This window comes from Phascolarctos cinereus, unplaced genomic scaffold (assembly GCF_003287225.1).
Source record: "Phascolarctos cinereus isolate Bilbo 61053 unplaced genomic scaffold, phaCin_HiC Scaffold_726;HRSCAF=1367, whole genome shotgun sequence".
NCBI classification, from domain to species: domain Eukaryota; kingdom Metazoa; phylum Chordata; class Mammalia; order Diprotodontia; family Phascolarctidae; genus Phascolarctos; species Phascolarctos cinereus.
In genome coordinates this window covers 310871477-310886380 of record NW_027556098.1, presented here as the reverse complement: position 1 = coordinate 310886380, position 14904 = coordinate 310871477, and the positions used below count along the sequence as shown (strand labels likewise).

At 43.8% G+C, this 14904-nt stretch overlaps 1 protein-coding gene across 3 annotated transcripts; it reads left to right on the top strand.

Moving 5' to 3' along the window:
- The first annotated feature begins 1541 nt into the window (after positions 1 to 1541).
- APOA5 (apolipoprotein A5) lies at positions 1542 to 5952 on the top strand. 3 transcript variants are annotated; one of them, XM_020989704.2, is made up of 4 exons: positions 1542 to 1624; positions 2120 to 2176; positions 3344 to 3455; positions 4194 to 5952. In XM_020989704.2, exons 2-4 carry the CDS (start codon positions 2128 to 2130, stop codon positions 5152 to 5154), a joined length of 1122 nt encoding a protein of 373 aa, XP_020845363.1. In that variant the 5' UTR covers positions 1542 to 1624; positions 2120 to 2127; the 3' UTR covers positions 5155 to 5952. The 3 variants fall into 3 exon arrangements, with proteins under 3 accessions (XP_020845363.1, XP_020845362.1, XP_020845366.1); XM_020989703.2 differs by having other exon boundaries at positions 1551 to 1637; XM_020989707.2 differs by having other exon boundaries at positions 1605 to 1628.
- The last annotated feature ends 8952 nt before the right edge of the window (positions 5953 to 14904 follow it).

The following is a 14904-nucleotide window of genomic DNA, read 5'->3' as shown; positions in this document are numbered from 1 at the left end:
TTCAAATCCTGCCTCAGACCAAACACTTGACACTTACTAGCTATGTGACCCTGGGCAAATCACTTAACCCCAATTGCCTAAAAAAAAAAAGTGCCCCAATTCAGGCTGACACTGGAATTAAACCAAACTGGATGGTCTGGAGAACTGACTGGTGAAGTGATTTACCAAGATCACATAGCTGCTGATAGGCAGGGCTATGATTTAGATTTACTGTTAATTCTCCTACTATTAATTCTGGCTTAGAAGCTCAGATTCTCTCCTTTACAGTGCTGCCTTCTTACTCTTTGTGGGGCCCAGCTTATAGAAGTACTTACATTTCTTTTCATTTATGACTGTTCTTTGTCTCTTTCTGGAATGTCTTTGATATATTTCTTTTCCCCCAGGGATCTGATCTGAGACAAACCAGAGATAGATCTTGGCTTACCCAAACACATTCAGTCATTTTCAGTCATGTCTGACTCTTCATGACCCCATCATTTGGGATTTTCTGGGCAAAGACACTGCAGTGGTTTGCCATTTCCTTCTCCAGTTCATTTTACAGACACGAAAACCAAGGCAAGCAGGGTTAAGTGACTTGCCTGGGGTCACACAGTAAGGGTCTGAAGCTAGATTTGAATTCAAGTCTTTCTGCCTCCAAACCCATTACTCTCTCCACCGTACCACCTAGCTGCCTCTCTCCCTCCCTTGTTACTTTAAGCAGGTGACTAAACCTTTTTGATTGTCAGATTCCCACTTCAGTCAAGTTTAGGTAGGGAAAGGCTGGGGTAAGGGGTTAAGGGGGAGGAGGGAAAAGATACCCATCCTTATATAAATCTAAGGTCTCTCTGGGGCTAGGAGGATGGGGCTGGAGGATCCCTGGCCATGGTGTTTTCCCCTTAGATGCTCTGTGGGTAGAGTTGGGCTTTCATTTTTTTTTTGGGGGGGGGCTTGGATTTTGCTTCTGCTCCAGCTTCTTAGAGTTATAATTGCCATCTCAAATGCTGAACTATCTTCTCATTAGAAAGGCTGTCACCTGTCCCTTGGCTTCTCATGCTTGTTCTGGGATCATTTCATAAAGGAGAAAGGAGGAATATATACTCTTGGCCTTCCTTGCCATGCTTACTGGGGTTTGGGGAGGAACATGGGGATAATTTGTCACTTGTTTGTTCCAGGGACGCATTGACTTAGTCTGTTGAGTAAGACTAGGGCCTGGGTACAGCATGTATGCTGAGTAGGATGTTTTTAGGGCAGGTTAAAGGTCCTAGGATTTAGAGAAACCAGGTAGGGAGTCCTTGCCCTGAGTGGAAATTTCCATGATGTGTCTTTGCCATAGGACAGACATCCCAGAGAGAAATAAGGATTGGTGCCAAGTAACCTCAAAGAAGCCAGGGCTATGGAAATGGGCCATAGAACAAGCGTCAGTTCATCTCTGGGCACCTTGCATGAGTGGCAGGTGAGTGCTGGACAGTAGTTGAGGTCATTCTTCTTTAGACCTCCACGTGGTATTTGCTTGAAGTAGCTGTTGCCAAAGGCACAGGTCACTGGGATATAAAGCTGAATGCTTGCTCCTTATGCCCAGAACTGGTATTCTGGGCAGGTGAGAGGGAAGATTGGTGTCCCAGCATCTTAGGGGAGAACGATCAAGGCAGGTGGTTATGGTAAAGAAATGGGGGCAAGAACCAGGAAATTGGGCCCCAAGTACTTTCTTCCCTTTCCTCATGCTTCAGCTTCTCCATCTGTGAAATGGGAGGCTGGGTGAGAGGATAGATGAGTAAATGGCACAAGCAGAGGCCTAGTTTTCCATCTAGACCTATTTCTTTTCTTGGTGCTTCTGCCTATGGTAGGATATTTTACAAAGTTAATCTTTTCTGTGTTGGTAAGACATAGGGACACGTCCATCTCTGGGAAAAACCCTCTTCCTTTCCGTCATCTGTCCATGATGTTCTCCTTCCAGAGCCTTAGCTCTAGAATGGGAATTAAGAGGAAACTCCATGTCCTGTGCTCCTGGAAAGGGTTACAAGGAGCTCTGTGGAAGAGCTCCAGGGCTGGTGGATCTTGAAGGTTCCTTTCTGCTCCAGCATTCAATGACTCTTAGTTCCTCCCCCACCTTCTGACTCCATTTACTTTTTCTCCCTCTCAGGGTGGATCATGGCAGTGATAACAACAGTCTTGGCCTTGGTTCTGGCCTTCCTCTCAGGTGGGTGCTCCTTTCTCTGATGACAATGATGGGGTGAAGTACATTTGGGGTACTAGGCTCAAGTACCTCCTTTCCTCCTCTCTTCCCTGTCCCCCAGTTGCTAGGGCACCCCCTCTCCAAATTACCTTGTATTAACTTTGTATATAGATTCTGTATATTCTCATGTGTCTCTCCTATTAGAACGTAAATTCCTTGAAAGCACGGACTCTTTCACTTCTTTCTTTTCATCCTCTAGGCTTAGCCTAGTGCCTCATCCGTAGGGAGTCTTAATGATATTGGGTGGTTGATACACAAGGTTGTCAGCTCCTCGAGGACAGGGACGTCTTTTGCTTCTTTTTGTATCCCCAGCACTTAGCACAGTGCCTGACATGAAGCAGGGGCTTGATAAATGTTGATTGACTGATTGATTGTATGACTAGGTCTGTACCCAAGGATCCTGGAGTCTAGGCTGAGGAGTAAGATATAAAGACTCAAATCAGAGCTTCACTTCGGAGCTTCCACGGATCCCAGTCATTTGGAAATGAGCTCAATTCAGCTAACTATCCAGCTTGGTTTAATCCCTATTAGTTTGGATTTAGGCTTTGCTAATGAACCTCTCCCTGTGCTTTGTAATAATCTTTTGTCCTCATTGTTGTGTGCCCTTCACAGGTTGTGTGTGTGTGTGTTTTATTTCCCCTCCTTGAGGGTGGGGGCCACGTTTTTGAATCTCTAGCTCCTGAACATAGTAGACACCTGAACTGAATTAAATTGAATCACATCATTCAACATGTAGCTGTTTGGATACAAGAAGAGATCTCAAGTGAGAGTTTTTGGCTCCTAGGCCTGGAATGAACACTGGTGGAAAATCAGAAGATCTAGTTTCAGATCCTGACTCTGCCACTTATTAGCTCTATGACCTTGGGCAAATCAGTTCCCCTAATCTAAATCTCAGTTTCCTTCTCTGTGAAATGAGAAGGTTGGACTAGCTCTTTAAGTTCCTTTCCAGCATGAAATTTTATGATTTTATGAATGTGGCTTCTTTCTCTTCTCTCTCTTCCTGCCCTAGAAACTCTCTCCCTCTTAGGACTTCCAGGAAAGGCAGACCTCTGTGGAAGGAGGGATGATGTTAAGGAATCCCTGCTGTGTCCCCCCTTCTCCCACTTATCCTGAATTCTAATTTCTCCACAGTATCAACAACAGCTAAGGAGTCCAAAGGCTTCTGGGAATACTTCAGCCAGAGTGGCCAGGAGAAGGGCCAGATAGAACAGATGGAGCAGCAGAAGCTCAGCAAAGAGTTCCTGTGAGTGACCAGGACTAGGAGCTCTAAGGAGTTAGGGTCAGATGGCAGAGGAGGGGGAGAAGGAAAGGGAGCCCTTTACAGGTAGCCACATTAAAGATCCTCCAATGGTATAACTGATCGTTGTTTCCCATGTTGCCTACCTCTCCACTGATGGTTGATTCTCAGTTCATTGTATTCTCTACTCTTGAGCCAGCTCCTTAGGTCAAAGTAAATCTGCACTCCCCAACCCCAAGCCTGCTGAATGACCTAGTTTTCTCTATCATTCCTCTTGCATCACTCTACCCAAGTGCCTAGACTTGGATCTATCACATTATAGGTGGTAAAGGGGCTGAGATCTTATTCAGCCCTGACCACACAACTTTCCCTTCCCCACTAGACCCAGTGCCATAATGTTGACCTCCATGATTCAAGGAGTTGAACAACCATTCTCTCTGTCCCAGATCATCAGCAACTATGACAGTGAGAAGGAGAGAAAAAGGACAAGCTCAGAGGGTTGTGGCATGTGTTTATATGTATCTATGTCTATATGTGCTCTCCAAAAAACATCAGGCTGGGGAGTCTGATGAGGGTCAAATGGATTCTGGAGCCAACTTCCTTTTCTGTTCAATATTACGGTCTCCCTGGGGGGAGAGATGAACTCGATCCTAGGGGGTGGAGGTCAGGTATATGTATATATGTTAGGAAAGCCCAGAAAACTAGCAGTCTGGGCCAATATATATTTGCATCCCTCCTCCCCAGGAACCTGAAAGCCAACATTGAACAAGACTTCAGTAAAGTGGACACTTTCTTGGAGAAGCTAGAGCCCTTGGCTGGACAGGGAAAACCTCCTTTGCCTTTTCTGGACTCGAGAGAGCTGCAGCACCAACTACACAAGGAGTTGGAGGAGGTGAGAACCAGGTTGGCCCCTTACACCCAGGAGGTCCATCAGCGTGTGGGCTGGAATCTGGAGGGGTTAAGGAGGCAGCTGCAACCCTATACAGTGGAGCTGATGGAGCGACTGGCCCTCGGGGTTCAGGAGCTGCAGGAGCAGCTGAAAATGGTTGGGGAGAACACCAAGAACCAATTGCTGGGGGGTATGAATGAGGCCCGGGATCTGCTTCAGGAATTTCAGGACCAAGTGGCTCATCACACAGGGAGGGTAAAAGCACTGTTTCACCCCTATGCTGAGAGGCTGGTGACAGGAATTGGGCAGCATGTTCAGGAGCTGCATCGCAACGTGGCCCCACATGCTGCCACTAGTCCGGCTCGCCTCAGCCGTTATATTCAGGCTCTGTCAAAAAAGCTGACCCTTAAAGCCCAGGCCCTGCACACCCGCATCCAGGACAACTTGAACCAGCTACGGGATGCGCTCACTGCCTATGCTGGGGCCAGGGAGGATGAGGATGTGGGAGGGTTAGGGCAAGATTCCCAGCTATCTTCAGAGGAGCTGACGAAGGAGGTACAGCAGCGGCTGGAGGCCTTTCGTCTTGATACCTTCCGGGAGATTGCTGATTTCACTAGAGCCATTGACCATGAAACAGAGGAGCTACAACAGCAGCTGGCTCCACCTCCCCCTGCCCACAACACCTCTCTAGAGCTGCGTGGGGATAATGGGGACAGGAAGGTCCTGGGAGAGCTAAGATCCCGCCTTGATGCTCTTTGGGAAGACATTCATTATAATCTCCAAGATCAGGGGCATGGCCTGTCTGGGACTCCCTGAAGAACTTCCCTAGGCCCCAGGACCTTTTGTTCCACCTCTTCCTCTAGGGAGTCCTCAAACCCAAGTCTCTGGCATCCATTCAATTCTCAAGTCCCTTTGTGGGACCAAAGATGGCTGACTCTAAGCAAGACACAGGCATGTCCCAATGTCTGAGGCTATGGCCTCAGACTAGAAGGTTGCCCTCACCTGTGGGATCAGCATCCTTTCATCTGGTTTCTCTTGTCCAGATGTATTTCAATTGCCAGGTTTGGCAAACCCATGTTTTCCATCTCCTCACTTATGAATCAGGAGTGATGCCTTAGCTAAGGGAGCAGAATTACAAAGGCTACTTGAAGATTTCTGCTTAGCAGCAAGCCTGCTTGCTAAGCCTCAGGTTGATGGGTGTTGCTTAAGTGGGATCATCTTGGATCAGGGTGCTTGCCCCCAGCCAGCTTCTAGCTACTGCTGGTCTACAGGGCTGACTTGACACCTTTAATAAAAGTTGATGCTGTGTGGGGAATTGAAGGGAGAAGAGAGTGGTGTATGCATGTCTGTGTGTGTCTGTGTATGCATATGTATATGTATGTATGTATGTTGGGTTTGAAGCTGATCAGCAAGGACCTTGCTCCTGTTTGTAAAAGGACCCTGGATATTCCAAAGACATTCTGTCACTGAGCTCCTGCTAGGCTGCCTGGGACTAGTTGACCTGTTGGGTTACAGACTGTACACCCTTCTCATGATGTGTACTTATTTTTTTTATGTTGTGAGTTTTGTTAATATATGAATGCACTGAAATAATGACTGTCTCTCCTCTCCTCATCCCCTCTTGCTCCTAGTATTGTAAATTTATTTATTTCTAACACTCATTTTTAAAGTTTTTCCCCAGTTACACATAAAAACAATTTATAACACTTATTTTTAAAACCTTGAGGTCCAAATTCTCTCCCTTCCTCTCCCCCCCACACTGAGAAGGCAAGCAGAGATTATATATGTGTAGTCATGCAAAATATATCCAGAATAGTAGGACCATCAATTTAGTATAGAAAAGATATTAGAGATAACCTAGTGCAATTCCCTCATTCTACAGATCAGGCAGCTGAGGCCCAGAGAATTGTGACTGGCTTTGGCAATGGACAGCTAGTAAGTGGTAAAGCAGGGATTCTGAGCCCAATCCAGTGCTCTTGCCATAGTACCATAACGCTTCTCTTGCTTCTCCTAGAGTTCCTTTTATGTCAGAGTGGTCTCACACAGCCTGGAAAAACTAATGGCTAGACTACTCAGGGCCCTCAGAAGCCATCTCTTCTCTTCCTGCTATTCATTGTGGTTATTTGCAATAAAATCCTATTAGTGAATGAAAAAGCCTTTATTAGATAATTGCCACATCCCAAGCATTGTGCTAAGACTTGATATTACTTTCTATCAATCAAGTCAACAGCCCTCCAAGAGATGCTGTACTCCCTGGATATTGACGGTAGGGCTGCTGTTGGATGAAAGCAGCATCCTCCATCATTGCTCTCTCCTTGGGAATATAGACTGTCTGTCTTCTTATACTCTGACTGCATCTTGTTCCACTTTTAGTGACTGTCCCCTCTTCATCTCCCTTGTGTTCCCCTCTCAACTTCCTTAGCCTCTGGTGTGTCACAGAACTAGAGCTTAGAAGAGAAAGAAACTTAGAGGCCATTTCACATCTGTCCCCATCCCTCATTACATAGATGAGCAAACTGAATCCCAGAGAGGCAAAGTGCTTAATGTCACCTAGCTAGCTAGTTATGTGGATTACCTCTGACTAGAACCCAGGTCTCTATCCTGGTGCTCTAAAAGTCATATTGCAGGGGCAGCTAGGTGGTGCAGTGGATAGAGCACCGGGTGTGGAGCCAGGAGGACCTGAGTTCAAATCTGGCCTCAGGCCAAACACTTTTCACTTACTAGCTGTATGATCCTGGGCAAGTCACTTAACCCTGATTGCCTAAAAAACAAAAAAAGTCACATTGTACCTTCTCAAGGCTCTCTTCAAATCCCTCTGCCACCTGCTCTAAGCTTCTGCTCAAGACCATCATTGTGGTCCTTATAGATCAACTTAAAAGTAGTTATACTGTTGGATGGAAGCAAAGATGTAGACACAGCCTCAGCTTCCTTTTTCTCAGGGTAAAAAGCATCCCAGTTGTTTTTTTAAAAAATATACCACAATATAAAAAAATTTATGTGTTTGGGACACACAAATAATCTATTTATTTATTTTTGTTTGTTTGTTTGAACTTATTTATTTTTATTCTTGGACCAGATCTGGGATTTCATAGGTGTGAGGAACTTCCAGGCAGGAGATTCCCTCTAGTGATACAAAACGGGAACGGGAATATTCTACAAATATTTATATAATTATTAATTGATTCAGGCCTGCTAGTGTGCCACCTGGTGGCACTTGGTTACTACAGTAGGTGCAGTTAGGTGCATTAGGCTTATTGATTTACTAATTCATTTGAAGAAGCCAGTTAAACAAAACTTTTTTAAAACTTTACTGACAGTTTTTGATGGGCCACAGGAGAGGATAAAGTGATTGGTATTTGGTGCTAAGATTCTGGGCCTTAGATTTCATTTCCGGTTCCCTTTATTTCAGACTGAATTCTTCCATATATCAGTACCTAGAGGGTTTTGGCTGGAAGAAGAAACTTGTTGACCATCCCCCCAAACTAAACCTCACCCCAGAGAATCTGGGCTTAGCCACTTTCAATAGCACCCACTAAGGGTACTAGCAGGTGGGGAGCAGAGATAGAAAAAGCTTGTTCCAGGGGAGTACAGAAGGGAGATGTTATCTGCTATTGAGAGGCAGCAAGGTGCATGTAGTGGGTAAGGTAATGGATTTGGTGTCAAGAAGACCTAGGTTTGAATCTTGCTTCAGGCACTCACTAGCTGTGCAACCATGGGCAAGTCTTAACTTCTTATTTTCAATTTCTGCGTCAATCAATTAACAAGCAATTATTAAGTGACTACTACATGCCAGGTACTGTACTAGGAACTAAGAACACAAGTCTAGAGAATAAAAAAAATTTCTTCTCAAAATGACCTTCTATTCTATTAGAGAAAACAATATATACATACACACATATATCCTCATGAAGCAAATTTATTTTTTTATGTTGTGAGTTTTAATATATGAATGCATTGAAATTATCATTGTCTTTCTCCTCTATTCATCCCTTCTTACTCCTATGATCATAAATTTACACATATACATATACACACATACATACATATACATGTTTTATATATACATATGTTTTTTATATGTGTGTGCATAAAAACACAAATGTAAAGTTAATAAATACCAAAAGAATACAAAGTAGTACAAATTAAGTGAATGCAAGGTAGTTTAGGAGTGAGGGTCCCAGCATCTGGGGGATCAGGAAAGACTTCATACAGAATATGGTGCTTGAATTGCATCTTAAAAAAAGAGAGGGACCCTAGGAGGCAGAAGCAAGGAGGGTGTGCATATCTGGCATAGAGTCCCGAGCAAATGCATAGAGATGGGGGATAGATGTTGTTGTTGGTTAATAGAGAGGTCAGTTTATACTTGGGTCACAGAGCAGGGAAAGGAGAATAATGTCCAGAGAGGCTAGATAGGTTGGGGCTAGGTTGTATAGAACTTTAATAGCCTAAGAGAGCTCATATTTTACCCTAGAATAGAGGCCCAAAATTACTGGAACCAGATTAAAAATATATTTGAATATATTAAATATATTACTATATTAAAATATGTTTGAAAATGTTTAATAAAATAAATATAATAAATAAATAAATAAATAAAAATAAAATACAACATAATATTAATTTGTGACTAACAGTGGATAGAGCATCAGGCCTGGAGTCATGAAAACCTGAGTTTAAATCTGGCCTCAGACTAGCTATGTGACCCTGGGCAAGTCCCTGTTTGCCTCAGTTTCCTCTTCTGTAAAATAAGCTGGAGAAGGAAATGGAAAACCATTCCAGTATATTTTGCCAAGAAAACCCCAATGGGTTGGACACGACTGAAATGACGACGACGACAACAACAACAACGTCAATATGCAGCCTGAAAGGATCTAGTTCTATTTAAGCTTGACACTATCATACCTAGAGGTATGGGAAGCCATTGGAGCTAATTAACCAGGGGAGTCACATGGTCAGATCTGTTCTTAAGAAAAAGTACTTTTGTGGCATTGATTAGGATGGACTGGTGTCCAGAGAAACTTGAGACAGGGAGACTAATCTGTTGCAATAATCTAGGAGAGAGGAAATGAAGGCGTGAACTAATGTGGCAGCTATGTGAGTAGAGAGATGGGGTTAGAGGCAAGAGATATTATGGAAACAGAAATGGCAAGATTTGGCAACTTATTTGGTATGTGGATTGAGAGAGAGGGAGAAGTTGAGGATAACACCAAGATAAACCTGAGACACTGGAAGGATGGTGATGCCATTGACAGAAATAGTGAAGTTTGGATGAAGGGAGGCTATTGAGGGAAAGATGATGAGTTTAGTTTTAGACATCTTGAATTTGAGATATCTTTGAGATGTCTAGTTTGAAATATCCAAAAGGCAAATGGTGATGTGGGAATGAAGCTCAGAGGAGAGACTGGGGCTTGATACAGAGATCTGGGAGTCAGCTGCATAGAGATGATCATTAAATCCATGACAGCTAATGAAAGTGAGAGTGTGGAAGGAGAAGAGAAGGTCTAGGATAGAACCTTGGAGAATATTCAGTTAGTGGATTTGACATGAATGATGAGCAACACAGGGCCAAGGACAAATTCCTGAAGAACTCCATTAGAGACTAACTCTAAAGATACCCATAATGATAAGTTTGGGTCATTCAACCACTTCTGAATCCTTTTAATCATAGTTCATATCTCTCCACAGGATCATAGATTTGGAGCTGGAAGGGTGTCGAAGGCCATTTAGTACAACTTTCTGATTTTATAGAAGAGGAAGCTAATAACCCTGAGAACGAATTGACTTGCCTAAGGTCACACAGAAATTAAAGTGGCAGAGGTGGAATTTGAACTTAGGTCCTTTGACACCAAATCCAGTGTCTTTTTCTTCTTATTATGATGTCTCTCCAGTGTTGTCCATAAGGATAACATATGACTCTAATATTTTGCTAGAATTCAATTATACTAGGTCTAAGAAACCCCTCTAATCTGTCTAGTAACCATATCAAGAAAGGAAATTAATTTGGCATGACCTTTTCTTAATAAAACCACACAGACTTCTGAGCAATCAACATTTACCTCTTTATATGATATGCTCACAAATTCTTTCTTTAATATGTTCTAAAATTTTGCCAGGAAGGGAAGTTAAGCTTACTTGTCAATAGTTTGACTTCTTCCCTTTTTTCAAAATTGGGAAAACATCTGCCTGTCTCCATTCCTAAAGCACTCTATTGTTTCCTAGGATTATTCAAAAGATCATTTACAGGAGCTCTTTACTTCTATCTGCCCTGGGACCAAAGTTCTTTCTGACTTGTTGGCTTGAAGTCACAGAGGGCAACTAGTTTATCTCTTACTATCTTCTCAGTTATCTTAGGTATCAAATCCCTGTTAATCATTTATGATCTATTCTTCCCAGGTCAAGGATCATCCTTAATAGGTCAGGGTTACCAGACACCGAAAAAGTGAAAAACTTCTGCTTTCTATTCATTTTCTCTGTTAGCATCCTACCTACCCTGATAAATAATTCTATAATCCCTTTATTGAAAGAAATTGAGGTGAGAGAGTAAGAAGAATGAAGGACATCTGTTAAGTATGTATGTGTGAGGTGTACTAGGTTCTAGGAATACAAAATAACACTTGACAATCTCTACCTTTACAGAGCTAACAATCTTCTGTGCAAAGTGCTTGGCATATAGCATGTGTTTAAAAAATGCCTGTTAAATAATTGATTGTGGCACATGCCAAATGTACACATATGAGTATAAAACTTGTACTTACTGTGATGGGAGCAAAAGAGAGATCCATAGTGTATAAAGAAAATTTAAGAAGGTAAAGTACACATTCTTTTGGCTGGGTAATTAGGAAAGGCTTCATGGAGGAAGTGGAATCCAAATTGAATCTTGAAGGAACGAAAGGATTTTGAAATGAAGAGATAAGGAAGCTATGCATTCTAAGAATGGGGAAAGTACCCTAGAAAATTAAACCAATGCAAATCCACGTTAACCTATGGTAGTTAATGAGGTTACCAAGAGTGAAAGAGTATGGAGGGGAAAAGAAGGTCTAGGACAGAACCTTGGGAAACATCCATAGTCAGGGAAAACGACATGAATGATGAACAACACAGGGCCAAGGACAAATTCCTGAAGGACTCCACTAGAGGCTACCTCTAAAGATACTCATTAATGACGAGAGGTAGCATGAAGGTGGGAGGTGGCATATTGTATTTGGGAAACACCTGGTAGTCCAGGTTAGCTGAAACAAAGAGTACATGAGGGAGAGAAGTACAGAACAAGGCAGGAGAGGTAGGTTTGAACCAGATTGTGAGGGATCATAAATACCAAACTAATGAGATAATGTACCTAAGCACTTTGCAAGTCTTTAAGGGCTAAGTCAATTATTGGGCTCATGGACTTTTGAGTTGGAAAAAAGTTGGGGTGGGGAAAGAAGAGAAAACAAACATTTATATAGCACCTACTATGTGCCAATCACTGTGCTAAGTGTTTTACAAATACCTCATTTGATCCTTGCAACAATCCTGAGAAGATGGTGCTATTATTATCCTCATTTTACAGTTGAAGAAACTGAGGGAGATAGAGGTTAAGTGACTTGCCTAGGGTCACACAGCTAGTAAATGTTTAAGGTCATGTTTGAACTCCAGTCTTCCTGACTCCAGGCCCCTGGCTTCTACCCACTGTACCACCTTGGGCATCTAGGTGCCTTGGAGATCATCTAGTCTTACTCCCTCATTTTACAGACTGTAACTGAGGTCAAGAGAGGTGAAGAGACTGGACCAAAGTAATAGGTAAGAGCCAAGATCTGAACCCAGATCCTAGGACTCCAAACCCACTCCTTTTTCTACTGTACAATACTACACAGTAGGGAAGAAAGTGAAGGCTTCTGAGTCAAAGAATGATATGGTCAGACTTGCACCTTAGTTTATTTTGGCAGCTCTGTGAAAGACAGATCAAAAGAGGAAAGAAACTGGAGGCAGAGGTACTAGTGAGGAGATTGCTTCAAGAGCGTAAGCAAGAGGTGATAGAGGCCCAAATGGAGGGTTGTATCAATATGAATGGAAAAGAGACAGATTCAAAAGAAATCATGCTAATAGGACTTAACAAACCCTTTGACTTCTGGGAGCAGAGTGGGAGAAGTGAGAGTCAAAGCTAACTGGAATTTAGAGTGTAGGTGACTTGGGGGTGGAAGTGGAGGCAGAATGGAGTGTCATCAACAGAAATAGCAAAGATGACAGGAGAAGTTGACTTAAGAACAGATAATTTCAGTTAAAAAAAAGTTGTGCCTTGAGGTGACACCAGGACATCCAGTTGGAGATATCCAACAAGCAGATGACAATGAAGGATGGGAATTCAGGAAAGAAATTAGGGCTGGACTTACAGCTATAAGGTTATCTGTAAGGGGGTCAAGCGCATAGTGGTGATAATTGAACCTCTGGCATTGGATGAGATGGCCAAGTGGCAGAGTATAAAGAAGAGTGCCCAGGAGTCTTTGAGGATACTTAGACTTATAGGGTGAAGATAATGAACTAACAAACTAGCCTGAGAAATGTGCCTGAAACCAAGGGAATGGAAAATAGTCTTGCCCTTTGAGTCAGGAGAGAGTCAGGCTTATATCCCATTTCAAACATTTATAACAAACAATGTGATCATGGACAAGTCACAAGCTCTCTGAGCCTCAGTTGCCTCATCTCCAAAATGGGACTATCTGTACTACCCACTTCACAAGGTTGTTGTGAAGCTTAAATGAGATACTAGATATAAAATGCTTTACAAACCTTATAATGTTATACCAATTTTGGCTATGATGTATAGCATCATCATCTTCATCATAAAAATCAGATTGAGAAAAGAAGAGGTTACTGCTACCCTTTGAAAGAGTGGTTCCAGTAGAGGGACATGATTGGAAGCCACCTTGAGGCCACATGTGGCCTTCTAGGTCCTTGGGTAAGGTCGTTTGACTGAATCCAAGTTTTACAGAACAAATCCTTTTATTAAGGGGATTTTTTCTATGAAGTTTGGATTCAGTCATAGGGCTGCACTTGAGGACCTGGAGGGCCACATTTGGCCCTATAGCGGCAGGTTCCCCACTCCTGGTCTAAGGAGCTGAGGATTGAATCAGTGGTCTGACAGCAGAATCATATGAATGTAGACTTCTTGTTTTAGGGATTTAGCTGAAAGGGAGGAGAGGTTTGTTTTGTTTTGAAAGGATATGCAAGACCTGAGCATATTTGTATAGGGGCAAGAATAGGCATAAAAGGGGCAGCTGGATAGAGCTCCAGCCTTGGTGTCAGGAGGACCTGGGTTCAAATCCAGCCTCAGACCAAACACTTGACACTTATCAGCTGTGTGACTCTGGGCAAGGCACTTAACCCCAATTGCCTCGAGCAAAAAAAAAAAAAAAAGAATAGGCATTGAGAAGATCTGAGAAAGAATGATGGATGCAACAAGTTCCTGAATATGGGAGGGAATAAGATTGAGGAGACGGGCCACCTCATCTTCTGGGACAGAAGCAAAAGGAGGCGGTGGGTGGAGATGTAAAGAAGCTCTGAGGTATTGAGGAGGGGAGATGAAGACACTCACGTTTTCTCAAAAAGTTGGGAGATGAGGCCAAGGACAGGGGGTGGGGTCAGGGACTTGAAAGATATGGAACAGCTGCCATGGAAAGGATGACAATCAAAGATGAATGAAAGCTGGGAGAATCCAGTCTTATTTGATCCCCACAATAACCCTTTGAAATTGATGTCATTAGCCCCATTTTACAGCTGAAGAAACTGAACCTGAGGGGAGTTAAGGGACTTGGCCAGGGTTGCACACACAGTTAGCAAGTGTCTGGGGTAGCATTTGAACTCAGCTCTTCCAAAGTTCAAATCCACAGATTCTCTGCAGCACTGAAAGTAACAGCCTAAACTGAGATGGAGCTGAAGACTGTGAGCAAGGGGGCACAACTATAGGAGAAGTAACCGTACGGGGTAGGCTACGGACCAAGTTTGGGTGGCTGAAGAGGAACCTGGCCTTCCACCGCGGCGGGCACAAGAGAAGAGTCCGGCCTGGGAGAGAACGCGTGGGGATCGGGGCTTCAGGAGACAGCCGGACTTGAACGAGCCCTAGAACGTGGGAAGAACCAGAAAGGAAGGATTCAGGACGAAAGGAGGCCTCTCCCTTCATTCTAGAAGGAATCGGTAGGAGATGGGGGGCAGGGACAGGATGAGGGAGGGGGACACGAAGACGGGGGAGAGTCCGAGGGGATCAGAGATGGGGGAACTTCAGGGGGCATGACGGAGGTAGACGCCGGCGGTCGTAGGACAGGACCGGAGGTACAGTCGGACAAAAACGCGAAACCCCTTGGAGGGCGAATAAAAGCCGGGATCTCGACGCAGCGTGGGGCGGAGCTATTCTACCCCTTCCGCCTTCTTCCTTCACGCCCTCTTCACAGGCACTTCCGGCGGACATACGTGACATACGTAGTCCTCCCGCCTCGCCAAAAGCTTTTACGTGCTAGCGGGCCCTTTAAGAGGGGGCGGTACCTTACATACGCCCCGGAAGTTCCTGTGAAAGGGAGGTGTGGCCGTGCCCCC